This window comes from Podospora anserina, chromosome 1, assembly GCF_000226545.1.
Source record: "Podospora anserina S mat+ genomic DNA chromosome 1, supercontig 1".
Classification (NCBI taxonomy): Eukaryota; Fungi; Ascomycota; class Sordariomycetes; order Sordariales; family Podosporaceae; genus Podospora; species Podospora anserina.
In genome coordinates, this window is record NW_001914859.1 from 1133014 (window position 1) to 1151288 (window position 18275).

Sequence of the window (18275 nt, forward strand, 5' to 3'; positions counted from 1 at the left end):
TGCTCACCGGCCCTTACCTTGTGAACCACCACCTCATTGTGCTGCCCCCCTTTTTGCTTTCGTTGTACAGCCAGTTGATGATTTTTTTTTGTCTAGAACAACGCCGTCAGAAAACGGAGGGCTCATCCCTTCGAGGATCCCCCTTCAGAGCCAGTGCTCCAGGATTGGACTTATTCCTCAGCGGAGCCACCTGCTCTATTCCACCTCAACACCAAGCTTGATCAGTACACGCCGCAAGACTTCTCCAACATATACGTTGAGCTTCCGCTGGAGGACGTGTGGTGTCATCCTCCGCTTACGCGAGAGCGCCGCTTCCTAATCTCAATGTGTCTGTGAACCAGGTCGAGAACTGGTTCGACTCGACGCAACTGGCACAACCCGCACAAGAGACAGCGTCTCAGCACTCCCAAATCTCCTCATGAGCGCCCAATTCTCGGAGATCTTATCGGCCAGGGTGACCACGAGAAGTCACCTCTCTCGGGCGACGGCTGGCCTGGATGGACCAGCCAGAGGCTGGCGCAATGTTTTTCGAGCCTTTGCTCCCCATGTGACCCCGCACCAAGTAAGTTTTCACACAATCACGCCTGGCCCTCCGTCTCCTTGGTGTGGTGCTGATGCTGCCTCCAGGCTATCGGCCGCTTCCTCAGACACCAGTCTATGAATATGGCCCAGCCATGGCGCCCGTCCCTGGGCCCAGTATGGCTCCCATTTCACCGCAGGAGCGCACCCTGACGATTTCGCCCTCAAATCAAGCAAGTGTTCTCGCTCGTGATGATCCGGCAGCCATGGCTCGATATTACCCGCCTCTGCGGCCGACACACGTAGTAGGCATGCCGCCATCCACAACAAGGGAGGAGATGGTCTATCCGGTTGCGCCGCCGGGGCTTGGAGATGGTCTTCATCACGGACCTAATTACACAGCTCCAGGATCGCACTGCCTTATGGGCTCCACCATCAAGTCCGAAGCTCTTTCTGTCATGTACGGTGGGGGGGTTGTCACCACACAATATGGCGCTTCAATTGGAGAACTGGCTGGTCTTCAGGACCTCTACGGCCTGGGTCTCAAGGACGACACTGATAGGCCAGATGGCCCAAACTTTGACACGTATCCTGCGCATAGAAACGTCCCGGCAAGACGAGGTGCATTCAAGGATCAAGAGCTGAGAGCCAAGACCGCGCAGACCAGGAAGATGGGCAGCTGTATTCGATGCAAGATGCAGCGCATCCGTGTGAGTCTTTTCCCTTGATCTACAGATCAGTTCAGTGTAAAACACGTGCTAATCCTCACCAGTGCAATCTGGACCCTGAAAACGAGAATGGTCCGTGCATCGCCTGCAGAAAGGTCAACGTCAGCACCAGAATTTACCGGCTCAACTGCTTGCGGTTGAAGATTGTCGACTGCAAACTCTACAAGCCGGGCCAGGTTCCTGGTCATGAGTGGACCAGCCGCTGGAAGGACAGCGTGCTCGATGATATCGAGGTCTGGGCTCCTGGAGAGCAGAGGACGATTCGTGTGACGGAAGGATACACAAATATGTTTGTGGAGCTGCGCGTCAGGGAGTTTGTCCCTCAGCCAGGAGACAAGTTGGAGAGAACCTGGGTGGACAAGAACGGCGTGAAGCAGAGGCGAAAAATCCCGCCGTTCGCCATTGTCGATCTCGAGGATGCGAAAAACTCTTACAGCCGCTACATCAAGCGCGGTCTGGAAAACTGCTGCATGCGCCTGCTGGGTGCTCGGGACAAACTGCTTCACAGAACATACTTTTTCGCCATCAGCAGAGCCAGAGATGACCGAGACCATTCCTTGACGGAATCAGAACGGGGTCTCTTGGGACTCACTCTTGACCTTTGGATGACGGCACGGCTCACCACGAAGACGCTCGAGATTATCGGGAACGAGAGGCTTGGCATGCCCCTGGACTTGATCAACGACCCGACCAATGACATGCACCGGAAGACGCCTGTCCCACCTGTGCTCGGGGCCCAGATCGATTCGTTCTTGATACACCAAATTCTGTCACACCTCCGCCGAAAGACGCTTGAAGAACTTCAAAAGATGACACAGGAGAAGAAGCAAAAGACATGGCTGACTACCTACCTTGTGACTTTTATTTTACTGCACAACATCGGTCTTGTTACGAAGCATGATGCAAATTATGCCAGGAAGCACGGGATGAAGGTTGGTGACCCCGCTATCTGCAAGTCATGGGTTCCTGGAACTGACAAGATGTGATCACAGAGACATTGGGCGAGAGAAGACAGCGTCAAGGAGTATGAAATGGGTTAGTCCATGCTCATGACCAGTTGTGATGGGTAACACTGACGGCGCGTTAGGAGCCAACACCCTGCTTGCCTACTTCCACTACTGCAATAAGGGCATCTACCCTTTCTCTGCCGAGTGCAGGGATGCCGACCTTCGAAGTCTGGCAGAACTTGATGACGATGCCATTGAGCTCGTTCGCTACACCAGAAAGTACGTCGCGGAGCATAGTAAGTACTTCCACAGACTTCCATCTGTCTCGTGGAACCAGCAGCTGACCCCCGGTGTGTAGAAGCGCAATGGGAAAGCATGTGGAAGAACGAAGGCGATTGGAAGGATCAGGGCCTCAAGAAGTACGAGCATGAGTACTATTATGTGAGCCAATTGTTCGAACCGAACTGGCAGCCACGCAACATGCCCTAAGGGACCTAATGCAGGTGCAGAGAAAGAGGATGTGAGAAGGGGTCTTTGGGAGTTGACTTTGGAATCTTTGTTGGAAACAGATGGACGAGCCGGGCCTCTGATGCTCATGAAACATTGCCGGCGGGGAGTTTGACGGTCTCCTTTGGGCTTCGCGCGTTCCTTCAGCTTGTGTCACTTTGTACGACTACTCCTCTTGTCACTATAGTCACCCCCCACCAACAGCATTGGCGATGGGGAAGGACACAGTATCAAGTGTTTTGCCTGTTCATTCGACCACAGCATCTCTGCCCATTTGACACGGAGTGTGTGCATAGTGACCGGATTGATCCGCCAAACAGCCGCTTTTTGTCATCAGATCATGGCAAGATGTAATGTTGGTGTGCCTCCGTCACCCCACACTTGCAAGCCAGCGTCGTAGCGGCTGCGGTTGACTTGCTGGCTGGGCTTCATCGAGGCCCCCCCGCATTGAGCTAGTCCCAGAAAGGAATAGCTCATTTGATCATTGAACCAGGGCTGAAGTGTGATCGCCAAGCCTTCGAGATTCCTGTCCACTGCTCTCAGTATCTCTTGCCTACGCAACGACACGGCACCACGATCCATATTCCCAACAAACAAAATCTGTAAATGGATCGTGTAGAACCGCTGCTCTGCGCCTTTCCGAGGTCCCTGATGCGGCTCGTCCGATTTTTCTTTTTTGTTTTCTTGTGTGACGAGACAGCAGCGGCAGTGAGCCGTCCCGCTGTCCCGGCCCTTCCCATCATCCTCTTCTTCTTTCGACCCGAGCTTCGCGACCTTGACCGGCCGGCAACCTACACATCGAGGGTGCCAAACATGGACAAAAAAGGCATCTACGGCACCTGCTCTGCGTGCTTGGCTCTGTAGATGTTTACCAATGCAGAGTAGCCTGGCTACTGGCCTTGCGCCTCTGCTGCAGTTGGAGCTTGCATATGCAATGCGGTATCCCGCAGCTCATTCCACAAGCGCCTTGAGATTTTCGATTTCCTTGTTTCAACAAAGGAACTTTTTAGACTCCCGTCGTGGATAGGCACCAATGCTGTGGCAGCATGCAAGATCGCCCGGCCGTGATACTCAACTGCGAGTTCCATGGTAAGCCATGTCTCCCCAAACCCCCTTGTTCCTTTCCCATACCACAATGGCCCATTTGACACGCTTTTAGATGGCTATTTTGTTTTCCATCCATTTCCCTTTTCCCATGTTGCACTGTTGCACTGTTTAAAACCTGATCTGCTCTTGGCTGGGCTGCTGGAAGATCTTTTCCTTCTTTTTATTGCCGCCCTAGCAGGCAATGGAAGAGGCCTTCCTGCCCAGCTTCACATCTCGACATCGCGCCACCTCACTCATGTCGTGCCCGGAAACAGACAGACCGGTTATCGTATCTGTCGGCAGCTCCCATCCAGAGAACGGCACCGATCGACGCATTGGCGGAGCTCTCCCTCTCACCGGTCGACTCAGCCAGAGGGTTTGCCGCCAACAGTGGTGCCTTCCGTTCTCGTCTCATGGGGCTATCGTACCTACCAAGGAGAGTCGTCCGAGTTCTTTTCCCGCTCCTTCCCGCCATACCTACCTACGTACCTACCTAGTGTCCTGAAGCCAGACCCCGCCGTCGCGATCCGGTGGTGTGACAGCAACTAGCGGAGTCTCTGGTGCGCCGTCGAGAACCTGGAAGGACCGCATCCGATGGATGGATGTTCTTGCCTCTGTCTCCACGATATGCTCCATCTTCGCCCATCGCCCTCGCGCAGGGCATCGGCCGGCTGGGTCGGCCTTGCTTGCTGCACCATATCATGTGGGAGATCAAGGAGATCCCGCCCCGTTGGCCACTAGTTCGTGTCAAGGTACCTATCACTTTGCAGTCTTTGGTTTCCACGTCCGGGTCCTGCCCGACCAGCTTCGTCAGGGACCGTCGTGTAAGGCAAGAGTCTCGATCTTTCATGGTTACACCACACCACAGGGCACCTTGATGAGGAGCTTGTCAGAGGCAAGTGCCCAAAGCAGCGAATCGTGGTGCATCGGGCGGAACTGCAATCGAAGCTGCTTTCACCTCTCCACGGGCGTTCGTTTCAATTACATGCTCAGGCTTTTCTTCATGAATCCATTCCTGCTTGGTCGTCCTCTCCTCTCAGCAGCGACTTCCGCTTAGGCTAGCTTGGGCTGGCCCGAGACCGGTCTAGTCGTAATTGGGATTTCCCGCTTTTGGTTCCATACAGTTGTCACTGCCAACCCCACACTTCATAGCTACCAGACTGCTAGGAGTTAGGAAAGAACGTACTTGACTGACCGAGTCATGTCGATCGACCCAAACGGTCAGGACACCTGCATTCAAAATCATGAAGCCTCCAACCGCATTTTTGCGCGGACAGGGTCAAGAGCCTGGAGCAAGTACTCGCATAGCACCTCTCCCACACCCCTGGCTCCCATCTTTCTACATCCCACTCCGTCGCGAGTCATCCACCTTGGTTAGGCCAGGGCAACGTCAAGTGGTGCTCTCTTGGACAGCTAAAGACGGCCGTTTTTCCATTGGTGACCTGAAACTCGCATGGCTGCTATCAGCACTTCGGAGGAAGTTCAGCATCTTTCTGTCTGTCCATGCCCAAGTTCGAGTATCGCTACTCCTTGTGCCTGCCGGGCATACTAAGCGAGTTAAGATATCTCTACTTCATGCCGTGCCTCACAGGCCCTGGCCTGAGCAGCCCTGTCTGGGTAGCATGTACCTTCCTGCCAGCTTCCACTGGCTACCCGTGCGGCTGCTTCTCAACATCATCGCCTGTTCCTTTCGTTCTTGTGTAAGCACCACAACCTGCCTTCCGGCCAGGTCAATGACGGGACGGCTACGGTCCTCGCCGTGTCGTTATTTCCCACCAGCTCACCGGTTTCCTGGGTTCGGACAGCGGCAGCAAGTGGAATTGGGCAAGCACAAAGAGGTCAAGTTGACAAAACTATATCAGTGCGACTTTCTTCCCCCAAACCTGACTTCTCTCTCGTTCTTTCCCTCCTCACTTGTCTTCATTTCATTTCTCTGTCCTGTGTCTTCGCATCCACAGCATACACGTCCGAGCACCATTGGCTCTCTTTTCGAAAACCTTTAAAGTCTATTCTCGGTCATCTGTTAGACCGGTACCGACCTGCTCCCACCTGTTTACGTTACATCGAACCAGCTCTCAACATTTTCCCACCATGTCTGCTCTTGTATCCGGACCCATCTCCCGGGCGGCTGTTGCCCCAATCACCGACGTCAATGTCAACCTTGTTGCTGCCCCAGCACTGCCGTCTGGCTTTCCGTCTCACCTCGACAGCGAGCTGGCCTGGACTCCCGCCTCCCTGGCGGTGGCCGCTGACTTTATTCTTCGTCTGAACGAGGATGACATCACGGAGGTGAATGCGGCTGTTGCTCACTTCAAGAGTGCGTTCCTACTTGGAGTTATTCCTGCAGGATCCTGTCGTGTCACTGACGCATCGTTGTAGCCCTTGACCAGGATGGAGATCTCGTTGAGCCTACCAACTTCCCTCTCCCTACCCTTGGGCCGAAGCTCGAGAAGCTCGGCCGCGAGGTTCACAACGGGAAGGGGTTCTCTGTCATCCGCGGCCTCAAGCCTGCATCCTATCCTGTTGAGGATCTCAGCCTGGTTTACCTTGGCCTTTCATCGTACATTGCCGAGCAGCGCGGTCGCCAGGACAAGCGTGGCAACATGCTGGGTACGCATGTCTTTGGGCCTCGAAACCTTGACCTTTTAACTGACACATTCTGGCGCAGTCCACATCGTCGCTGACAACAGCACCAAGTTGGCCGCCGAGCACCACAGACACTCGAACAAGTCGATTGTAAGCCACCAATATTTCGCGCGCTTTGGGGCTTCACTGACATGTGGCAGACTTTCCACCATGAGGAGGCTGGAGATGTCATCAGCTGGTTGACTCGCAGCACTGCTGCTGCCGGCGGAAAGTGTATTATTTCCTCGGCCTACACCGTTTACAACGTTCTTGCGGCCACTCGCCCGGATATCATCCGTACCTTGGCTCGCTCTGATTGGCCATTTGCGCTGTAAGTTATTGCTTCTAACTGGCTTGCCGTTTGTGGAGCTTTGCGGCTGACCACCACCCTGTCTGCCTGCAGTCCTCGCTTCCAGTGCCGTCCTGTCATTTTCTACCAGGATAACAGGTTGATTATGAACTTTGGCCGTGCTGCTCTCCTCGGCAATGAGGCTCATCCCCGGTCCAAGAACCTCCCATCCCTGACCAGCAGTCAAATGGAGGCTTTGGATGCCATTGAGTCCATTGCTCGGGCTACGGAGATGGAGATTCAAACTCAGGCCGGCGACATTCATTTCATCAACAACCTGGCCATCCTCCACCGTCGTGAGGGCTTTACTGACGGTCCCACGGAGAAGCGCCACCTCGTCCGCATGCGTCTTCGCAGCTCCCGAGAGGGCTGGACCATTCCCACCGCTTTGGAGCATGAGTGGGAGCGTGCCTTCAAGGAGCAGGGCACCAAGAACTGGCACCTGGACCCCATGCCCGATTTCTACTTTCCTCTTCGTTCTCAGCCTAACTAGATTGGGGATAGCATCGCACTTTTCTTGGGCATCTTGTGTGTGTGTGTGTGGGTGGGTGGGTGGGTGTGTGTACATCTTTCATTGCTAATTCTATCTCGGGACGACAGTGTGCATGGAAAGGATCTAAAACTGGCGAGATGGCGTCTGTGTTGTTACTGTGCTATGGGTGGGAAAAACGGAAAAGGAAAAGGAAAAAGGGGATATGGTTCAAATGAAGGGGGGCAGTTGGGAAAAAAAGGAGAAGGCGCAAATCGTGTGTTTTCTTTTGGTGTTTTAGTATTATTCACAGGCTGGTTTTGCTGGACAAGCGCCTACTGGCGGCCCTCAATCAAATCCATTACCAGCAAGACCACGTTTTTTCTCTTGATCGTTTTTTTCTTTTTTTCTTTTTTTCTTTTTTTGTTTTTTTCTTTTTTTTTTTTGTTTTTTTGCGCGACGTAGTCTCTCGGCGGCGGCATGTGGCTGATCATTGCCGAATGGACACTTTGCTGCATCTCAGTTACTGCCAGACTCCATTACCATTTCCATTACTCCAAGGTACTATCGAGATCAGACTGCAGCCATCAGGCTGGTAGTGTTTGCTTAGGCTGTGGCTGGGGGGAGTTTTCAACCCCGCAGGCCACATCACCACATGAAGTGGGGCTCGCTATCTATCGATCTGTCTTTTATCAGATATCATTTTGCGACCTTTGTTCTTCAGCTCTCGTCCCTGCACTGGCGACCCAGAATGGCTAGTCGAGATATTGGTATGAGACTGTTGATTCAGCCATGACATCACGTATAAGTCGAGCATGTGGGGGGGAGGGGGAGGGGGAAGAGGAAGGGGGAAGGGGAAGGGGTCCACACACCAAGCGCGGGGCTTGGAAAGAAGGAGGATTTTCGATGGCATATCATGTCCCAGATCGAGGGATTCAGGGTTGTATCGGGCAAGCTGGAGGTGCTTCCCCGTTGTGGTCTTGTCGTTTGTGGTTTGTGGTTTGTCGTGCATTGTGACCACTGACCACAGGGTTACATGTCACTTTGTTGCCTTTTTCAGACCTTATTAGGAGAGTATTTCCGATTGTTTACCGAGGGGAACCTTGATGGATGGATGGATGGATGGATGGAATCAAAAGGCTCTCTACTACTGTATGCCAGGGTTGTACGGAGTAGATACACGACAACATCTTTTCCCCCCCGAGGTAAGAAATACACACGTCCGCCTTGTGTCAGTGTACTTAGTCGGCAAAGAAATGATAGCTGGATATCTATCACATATCAGCCGATCTCCCCCCATCCTTCGGGGCCGCCCCACCGACGATATGTGAGCTGTCGAGTTGGCGGCCTTTACGCACACACACGCATTCCTCTCGGTGGGTTGTATATATCCGAATCTTGCGGCCCGTGCACATGCAGGCGCGGCTGGGGGGAGTTCAGGTGGTCAGTGACATCCCAGCCAGCCCAGTTCCATTTATGCATGGGACGGTGGGGTGTGTGTGCTCCCGGTAGATCAGAGACGGCGACGATCACCGTCCCGAGCTGATGGGTCGGTCAGCAGGGTCATCCTGGTTCTGCTGCTGCTGGACTGAGGACGAAAAGCTGCGGGTTAGGGGTAAGCGAGCACGAGGCATTTAATTATCCCTCGTTACACACTTCTGGTTTTTTTTTGTGCCACTTTTGATTGATGAGACTTAGTACCCGGGTTCTTTGGGAATCGGGTGAGCATTCGTGTTGTTGCGGTTATTTTATGAGGTTGGCGACAGTTGATGGTTATTGAAGGGGGCAGGTTTGTTGCGTCACACCGCCTGAATGTTTTCTTTCTTGGACATGGCTAATTCTTGTAGTCTGTGGAGAGAAAATACTTGACATGTGGGGAGGGGGTTATTGACCCGAGAGAGAGAGAGAGAGAGAGAGAGAGAGAGAGAGAGAGAGAGAGAGAGAGAGAGAGAGAGAGAGAGAGAGAGAGAGAGAGAGAGGCCGGATGTTGCTTTTTTTCTTTTCTTTTCTTTTCTTTTTTTTTTGTTTTGTTTTGCGTTCGATCTCCCATGTGGTTCGTCACACACACCCATTTTCCAAATACGAGACAGCGACAGCTAGCCGGATTCCAAACCTGCAGCTACCCCTCCCGCTCTAGAGTGGCCTGTTGCTTTTGGTGAAAATACAAACTAGGCCCGCGGATGAGGTGAAGTTAAACCCCCCCTGTTGACAGATGATTGGCTGCCACTGAAAACCCTCGTTGGTGGTGGTGGTTGGGAGAACGAATTTCTTGAGAACGGGTAGTGTACCGTGGAGTACCAGGCATTTCTTTTTTTTTATTCTCCCCTCACAACGCCATATTTTGGCTTGCCAACTAAGCCATAGCGAATCATGGTGCTTGTTCGGTGTTTTTTCCCATCAACCATCAACCGCCGATTATGTACCTTGTTGGACTTTTTTTTCTTGGGAGTTTTGGATACTTTCGGCAGCTATGATAGGAAAGGGGGAAAAGGGGAATTGCTGCGGAGGATTTAGGTTTACTTTCTTTTTTCTAAAAGACAACAACAATGGCAGGCAGAAAGCGAAAACGAGAGATATCAACTACACGGATGGATCATTTTGGGGGCGGAAGGTGTTCGAGAGGTTACTGAAGTTTCACACTGTGGTTGGTTGTACTTCTTATTCGTATCATCTCCCGGACCCGGAGGACGGACATAACGCGACACCGCAGCACGGCACCAAACCCTACGGGAGCAACAGCACCGGGGTCTTACTGGGACCCTTATGCGTGGGCGCTGCCGTTGTCGTCGTCGTTGGTGTCCTTGTCGGAGGTAAGCACCCGATTATCATCACACCGCGCAAAGGCCGGTGAATAGTTTTGGGATAGTGTAAGTCGAGGTCGACATCCGATGAGGAGTAGAAGGGGGAGCGGTTTTCACACTGGGTACATGTACCGGCGGATACTGTGACAAGCATCGCGAATTCTGTCTGTGATACAGTTTGTCACATCACCATGCCTAACTGTGCTGGCGGTCTCAGTCAATGTGCATAAACACCTCACGTTTTTGGATGGTGAGAGTGGGGATTCGGGCATATTTCCGGAGGTACAGATTTAGAAAGATGGATCATCACCCACCAACCGGGTAGATCACTTGGGGGAAGAAAAGGTGTGGTGCCACGACAGCAAGCCGGACGCCACGATACAAGGCCACACTTTTGACGGCTGGAAACGGGAGGGGGGATCTCGAGGGGATCAAAATTCTTCAGTGATGGGTGGTGATTGGTGACACAAATTGTTTGCGAGCAAACAACGCCACGAGGACGCCACACTTTGTTGGCTTGAACGGATGAGTTTGCGAGCGGAAGCTGGACAGACACATACCCGGACAGCCACTTGATTATTGAAAGATGCCGAAAGAGAAGCCGGTGAGGGGTGATCGGTGCCGATAACCTGGTTGATGTAGCGCGTGCCGATGAGCGAGGTTAACGCCGTTGAGGTTCGGAAATTATAACATGTGTAGACCGGCCAGAAACACACTGTTTCCGCTGCGATCGTACGTTCAGCAAGCCACGTTTTGATCGGTGAGGAGGCAAACACGGAGACAAAGATGCAGGAAGGTGCACATCGGGGTTGTTTGTCTTTTTAAGGAGCGTAAAAGGTCGGATCGAGGACTTGGTGTTGGCTTGATGTTAGTGTGAAGCAATTGCAGATAAGGCTGAGGTGGGTGGGACTAACCATGGGGACGACAAGGGGGTTGTAGTGTGAGTATGTCGTCATCTATTGACTTGTTAGATCCGCCGACATACTGTGGTTACGTACAAAAGTTTTGCCCCCTTGTCAAGTACCGCCCAGGGCCTTGTTTTTTTGGCTAGGCCAACTTCGGCCAAAATTCTACCGCAATTTCCTCCAGACCAGTATTTTCCGGGTTTCAACACCACTTAGCCAGCCAGCCAGCACCACACTGGCTCCCAATCGCCACCTTACTACTGAAGAGCGTCAACGAATTCGTACCCTTTATTTCGACGGCCACCTTAGCCAACCCCGAATTCAAGAAACCACTGGTTATACGAAATACCAAATCCGCCATGCGATACGAGCCCCGGCGGCCGAGGTCGCCCCACGATCTGGCCGACCACGCGTTATTACGGCCGATCAAGAGCTCGAGCTTATTCGGTATGTGTGTGAATCAAAGGCACACCGTCGGATGAGCTTCCTGGAGCTTTCTATTGCCCTTTTCAACTCCCTTCTTAACTGGATTACGATTCGCAACGCCCTTTACCGCCACGGATTTCGCCGTCGAGTTGCTCGGAAGAAGCCTCCTATTTCAGAAGCCAACCAGCAAAAGCGACTGGCCTGGGCTATAGAACATAAAGACTGGACTCTCGAACAATGGCGTACAATCCTTTGGAGTGACGAAACCTGGGTAGTTGGTGGTCCTCACCGTAAGCAGTATGTTACACGCCGAATCGACGAGGAATGGGACCCTACTTGTATCGTTGAAAAGCACCAGAGAAAAGGAGGGTGGATGTTCTGGGGCTGCTTTTACGGCTCAACTAAAGGCCCTGGTATCTTCTGGGAAAAGGAATGGGGATCGATCAATGAGTATTCTTACCGAAAGAATATCCTTCCTAACGTCCACGAATTTATTGACGATACCTTCGAGCAACACCATTTATAGCTTTCTTTTATGCAGGACGGCGCACCTGGCCATCGAGCGGCCGGTACGAAGAAGGATCTTGAGAATAGGAAGATTAGAGTAGTTGATTGGCCTCCTTTTTCCCCAGATTTAAACCCTATTGAATCCTGTTGGAATTGGATGAAGGATTATATTGAGGATAAATACGGCCTTGAGGAGAAGCCGTCGTACGCGAAGTTGAAGAGGTACGTGGAGGAGGCCTGGCAAGAGCTTCCGGAATCTTACCTTCAAACGCTGTTGGATTCGATGCCCAGTCGGTGTGAGGCAGTAATTGCAGCGAATGGTATGCATACAAAATACTAGCTATAGATATGGTGATTATTTTGTAGAATACAATCGTCAGGGTGGACCTTGACTAGCGCGAGTACTTGACAAGAAGGCAAAACTTACCCCTGCACCACAGTAGGGGGCTTGGCAGAAGAGGAAGGAGGGAAGGAGGGAAGGAGGTATTGGTGTTTCCGTGTGACTGGGATACCTAGGATAGAGAAGGTAGAGAGAAAAGGGGTAAATAGGGGTAACGTGGAGCATCACAGAGGTGCAACCAAGAGCACACCCACTTTACTTATCAACATCAGATGCTCTGGAGAAAAAGTTGAATAGCAGTCTGCCAACTCGTTTGGTGTTCGATAACATTATCATCAACTCGCCCCACATGTCATCGATGCCATGACTCTGTTTACTTTTGTATAACCGCCCTTGGGCATGGCAGTTGAATCCCAGCCATGGATTGCGCTGTTGAGACACGAAGGGATAAATAAACAAAATGTTGCGTTTCTTGATGAGTTGCTACATAGAAAATAACTAGAGAGTGTCTACTTGTAGTGCTGTTCTATCCTTTAACTCTTGTCTCTGTTTCCACACCTCCACTCTAAACGGGTATCACCAACGCGCCCATCACCACCCCTCAAGCAGCCTTCGCAAACCACCTCCTCCAAAACGGCACCCTCACCTTCCCATCCTCCTCCACAAAATTATCCCTCACCACACTCAAAAACACCCTCTCCAACGTCGGCGCGCCCACAGTGTAATCCTCCAGCCCCAACCTTTCCTTGCTCTCCTCAATCAGCTCAATCAACCTCCCCACCCCCCCCTTCACAACCTGCTGCTCCGTCTTGCTGCTCACGGCAGAGACACTATCCCGCTCATCGTCCTTGCCAGTAACAGTCGCCACCCTGGAAGGCGCCGCCGAAACAAACAAACTGGGCACTACAAACCTCACCTGCCCGCCCAAGCTCCGACCTTCAAACACCGTCCCCTCTCCAAACTGCCCCCTCACCCATTGCTCCACCGTTTCGACTTCTTTCTGGGTAGGAGTAGGTGCTGACCTGAGGACCAGCTGGACACAAACACTGTCACTATATTCCCGTCTCAGCTCCTCCGTCGTTCCCAACGCGAGTAATTTTCCCCCAGCCAAAATCGCCGCCCTCGTAGCCAACGCGTCAGCCTCTTCCATACTGTGCGTGGTCAACAGCAGCGACCTTCCAGGTGCAGAAGCGATATGGCTAAGCACCTTCCACATCTTCCTCTTGGCGGCTGCGTCCATGGAGCTGCTCGGTTCGTCGAGCACCAAAACGGCAGGGTTGCCCATCAGAGCGATAGCCAACGACAGCTTCCTCTTGTTTCCACCGGAGAGCTTGGTGGCAAGCTTATCCGCGTGGGGGGCCAAGCCAACTTGGTTCATCACCTCTGTGACGTTGAGTTCGGTCTCGCTGGGGGGGATGCCCTTGATTTTGGCGTAGAAGCGGAGGTGCTGGCGGGCGGTGAGGAGGTCCAAGGCGTCGAACTGGGGACAGACCCCGATGGCGGAGTTGATGGTTGATTTGGCCGAGGAAGAGGAGGAGATGTCCTCGCCTCGGAGGAAGACTTGGCCGCTGTCGGGGGCGAGTTCGCCGCGGATGAGGTTGACGACTGTGGTTTTGCCTGCTCCGTTGGGACCGAGGAGGGCGATGATCTCGCCCTGGGAGAGGGAGAAAGTTACATCGGAGACGGCGGTGTTGGTGCCGAATGATTTGCTGATGTGGGAGATGGAAAGGAGCTCATTTTCGGCAGGGGTGGAGTTGAGGCTGGGCTGCAGCTTTGCTTCTTGGTGGGAGGGGAGTGTTGCAGCGGTGTTGTCGGTCACGGGTGAAGTCTTCTCTTTCCGTGAGGGCATCAAAGAAAGAGAGAGGTCTTTGTCGAGAACACAGAGAATGAAGGCAAAGGCAATCACCTGAAGAACGAGGTAGCAGATGGGAAAGCCGTACCCCCACCACGATCCAGCAGGTGCTTGAAAGTCCGAATCACCGCGGCAGCCGAGCTGGTACAAATTCCATCCGACGGCCATGGCGCGAAACAAACTGCCGGCTGGGAAGAAGATGCCCAGAACATGGGAGATAATGTCGGCATTTCGTTGTACAACAAGCGGATCGCTCAAGACAGAGGGTAGCTAGAGAAAGAACCGTCAGTTTCGACCTTCAAGTCCGGTTAGTAGACGAGATGAACTCACAGTATACGCCAACGCCAGCCCAAAATACGCCAGCAAGTTGAATCCCAGTGCCCACAGAAACGACGACAGTTGAGACTCGGCCCACGTCGACACAATGTAGCTGACGAAGATGCTCGTGATGCCATGCAAAAGACATATAATGAACATGTACTCCGGCCCAAACCACACCGGAAACTGCATCGAAATGGTCACAGTGTACGCAATCGACACCACCAAAACAAAGCACAGATCAAACAAAAAGTACGCCGTCCACATCGGCAGCGGCCGCACCCCGTTCGAAATCTGTAGCGCCCTGACCTTGCTCGACCTCTCAAAGGCCGGGTACAGCGCGAAGAAGCACGGGTACACCGTGAAGATGAACGCGGCGTAGAGAATGTACGTCCAACTCCCATCACCATAGCCCCCGCCATAAAACGGCTCCGCCGATGTCGAGACTCGGATCTTGACCCCGCTCCTCACCGAAGAATACAAGTTCAAAAGCGCCATTATATTAGGGGGGTGTTGTGCATTCTCGATTGCCCAGGCCAGCGTCGGGCTGGGCTCACCGTCTCCACCCATCCACAACGCTTTTGTGTTCCAATGACCAGAAAAGCCTCTGGCATGTGCCAGGTGGATGTAGGCCGAAAAGTCTTCCCAGTGCGTCATCTGTTGCCAGTCGTCGCCAAATTGATCAATAGAATAGGGCTCACTCCATACGGGATACTGGTCGCTGATGTTAGGGGCGGGGGGGTTGCCGATGGGAAAGTCCCTGAGGACAGTATAAAAGGTGTCTGTGAACGAACTCGGGCCCATGGCCGAGCTCAGGCCAGTGGAGCTTGTCATGTAAACAGGGGAAACATAAGGATCGAACTGTTGCGAGGGTTGGAGTTCGGCGTATAGATTCTTGCAGCCCGGCCGGGTGAAGTCCTGGGCGATGAACCCGTTGATCGGGGGCATGCAGGCTATCGGAAGAGCAAGAACGAGGAAAGCCCCAATCCAATATCGGGGTATGATGAGAAGGCGTTTGAGGAGAAGCGCGCGGACTTGTTGAAAGAAAGTTGGGCGCTGGCCGAAGCTGAGTTGTTGATATTGTTGTGCCGGTGTGAATGATGCCGTCTTCTCGATGTCGACCGCTGTTCTTGAAACCTTCTTGCCGTCCTCTTCAACCGCAGCGATATCGTCTTGGGCAACCCGGAGAAACACATCCTCTACTGTCGGTCCGGCAACCTGGATGTCAGTCTGTCCTGCTGCTTCCAGTCTGGCGATCAACTGAGCGGCGGACTTGGAGTCGGGTGTCTTGTAGAGAATCCGGTCTTGATGGATGCCTCTTGGCGCATCGAGGTCCAGCTTGTCCGCCATCGTGCTTCCACCCATGGGAATGCTCACCCGATACCCCCCGCCGAGCTGATTCTTGAGAGCGGTTCCGGTGCCTCGACATTTGATCTGGCCCTTGGACAGGATGATGATCTGATCAGCGAGAACCTCGCCTTCGTCCAGGAAATGAGTTGTGAAGACCATCGATCTCTTGGAACGCTCAGCCAGAATGATGTTCCAGATAGTCCGTCGAGAAACAGGGTCTAAACCGGTTGTGACCTCATCCATCATACAGACAGTCGTATCACCAACGAACATGCAGGCGAGCTGAAGCTTTCTTTTCTGACCGCCGCTCAGCGTGCCAGCCCGACAGTGTGTCTTCTTGGTCAGGTCGCAGGCAGCGATGAGGTCATGAAGCGCTCGTTTGTCTTCAAGTCCGCCTTTGAGCTCGCGCCAAAATTGGACATGCTCAAAGACTGTAAGGCGGTTGAACAAGACATTTCTCTGCGGGCAAACGCCGAGTCGAGGGTGACGAGCATTAATAGTGATTGATCCTGCCGTTGGTGCTCCAGCCCCCGATAGCAAGTCTAGAGTCGTAGACTTGCCTGCCCCATTGACACCAAGGAGGCATAGTATTTGATTCTTTGGCGCGACCAAGTCAACTCCATCGAGAGCTTTGAAGGTTTTGCCTCTCTGACCGCAGCCAAACAGTCTCCTGATCCACGAGCCAGAGTAGACTTTGGTGAGACCAGTTGCTCGAATAGCAACAGTTGGGTCATCAGCCGCCTCAGACAGTGTCCGATTTTTGAAGTTGGTACCGTGCATGATCCGCTCGGTGATGATGGCCAGGATGGGATAGACCATGATTTGGATCACCAAGAAAACCCAGAATGTCCAAAGGGCGACCTGATAGTTCCCACCCGGAATTGGCTGGCCATTCCATTCTTGAGGTATTGTCAGGATGGCTTGCGACATGTTCACAGGCTGAGCGGTATAAGCAAACTTGGCCATCTGTCAAAACAATGTCAGTAACTTGTCAGATCGTCTGGAGCAATATAGCCGTCAGTCTCACATGTGACAGGGAAAAGATGTAGTTCATCTGAGGGAACAACAGCGACAGAGGAAGCACCTGTGGCGTTTCGGCGACCCGATTCAACATGATGGCGGCACCGCCTCCGAGGCAACAGAAACAGATGATGACGAATATGCTAGAGATGATACGCTTCGTGAAAAAAGAGGCACCAAAAATGGCAGCGTTGAGGAAGGCCAGACCATTGAAAAGCTGCCAGAAGATGGGAACTGCTGCGTTGGTTTCGGGAAAGAGTAGATTTTGATAGACTGGATAGGGTCGGTCGAGTTAGTCCCTACTTCTCTCGCAGCCTCTCACGCAGTTGTTTGAACAGGACTTACGACACCCAGAGATAAGCCATGTCGGAAACTGCACCACACTCAGTGCAAGTATGGTACCGGTGACACGGCCAGCCGGACCTCCTCCCATGGCATCGATCAACTCTGCCGTGCCACTCGCCCTATCGCCCGACACGAAGCTCACAGTATGGTAAACAGGGACAAGTGTGCTGAGGAAGAAGACAATGGCGTAGGTCCCGATGACCAATCTGGAATACCAAGCGTCAAGGTTGTCGTTGAGGTACTGCTGGGACGTCCGGCTGTATGCCCACTCCCTCGGTCTCTCATTGTTATCGGTAATAGCATTGTCGACAGCAAGCTGGACAGGTAGATGGTATATTTGGATGGCACTATCATCGTCATACACGCTGCTGTCGAGAGTCATACCGTAGTGGCGTATGGGGTCGACGATGACTGTGTAGTCCCATGTTTGGTTGTTGGAAATGCCCATTGTCAGCGGTGAATCTTTGAAGACGATAGTTGCGTAGCAGTTGGACACTCCTCGAAAGTTGGGTGTGCAGTGGCCTCTGGCTTCATTAGCCGAGTTGAAGCGAATGGTCTTGTCGTTGGGTAGCGAGGCGGCGAGTCTGTCGATGACCGTGTCGACATCAGAGCCGAGAAAATCAGGTCTGACAAGAATTAATTGTTGTGAAGCGGGTATGGCTTCGGCGAGGGCACGAATAGGACGAGCATGGCCGACCCCCAGGCGTTCCCTGCTTTTGGCAAAGTTTCGGATGTTGAGTACGAGGGCGAGAACGACGATAGGAGCCACAATGGATTGAAGAAGAGTCGATATCCAGTGCCGTGTGACTAGGAGAACGAGGTTCTTCTTGGTGATGGCTTTCACCTGTCGGGAAAAGTCCCGAAGAGATGTTGCTGCCATTGTCACCGATCTACCTTATCACCGGCTCTCCCAGATGCCCGGCTCAAGGGTAGTCTGGACATGCCATAAGCTTATGTACTAATAACCTGAGGTCCTCGATGAACTGCCCAGCCCCTTAAACCTCGTATATCTTCAGTATGGCTATCAATGCCAACTGCCCATCTCACAAAGTGACGCGGCTCTGAACGGCCTTGCATGTTGTTGACAGGGGGTCACGCCCCCGGATCTTCTTTGCGGTACAGCATCACCAGGTTCCTGAGAGTATTGGTAGGGCTTGAATGGTTTAGATGCTGCATCTAGA

General features: G+C 52.8%; 3 protein-coding genes across 3 annotated transcripts, besides 1 other annotated feature; 2 read left to right on the forward strand and 1 right to left on the reverse strand.

The window, feature by feature from the left end:
• Positions 1–674: 674 nt before the first annotated feature.
• PODANS_1_3130 (uncharacterized protein) lies at positions 675–2683 on the forward strand (the record flags this gene model as incomplete). Its single annotated transcript, XM_001912474.1, has 5 exons — positions 675–1229; positions 1292–2179; positions 2240–2282; positions 2335–2490; positions 2553–2683. 5 exons carry the CDS (start codon positions 675–677, stop codon positions 2681–2683), a joined length of 1773 nt encoding a protein of 590 aa, XP_001912509.1.
• Positions 2684–5878: 3195 nt separating this feature from the next.
• PODANS_1_3140 (uncharacterized protein) lies at positions 5879–7254 on the forward strand (the record flags this gene model as incomplete). The annotated part of the gene is made up of 5 exons (XM_001912475.1): positions 5879–6104; positions 6167–6397; positions 6456–6523; positions 6574–6743; positions 6816–7254. The coding sequence occupies 5 exons, from the start codon at positions 5879–5881 to the stop codon at positions 7252–7254; spliced, it is 1134 nt and encodes a 377-aa protein (XP_001912510.1).
• A 3917-nt stretch (positions 7255–11171) lies between these two features.
• Positions 11172–12209: a sequence feature (transposase pseudogene).
• A 601-nt stretch (positions 12210–12810) lies between these two features.
• PODANS_1_3150 (uncharacterized protein) lies at positions 12811–17974 on the reverse strand (the record flags this gene model as incomplete). Its single annotated transcript, XM_001912476.1, has 4 exons — positions 12811–14314; positions 14405–16695; positions 16757–16986; positions 17050–17974. 4 exons carry the CDS (start codon positions 17972–17974, stop codon positions 12811–12813), a joined length of 4950 nt encoding a protein of 1649 aa, XP_001912511.1.
• Between the last annotated feature and the right edge of the window lie 301 nt (positions 17975–18275).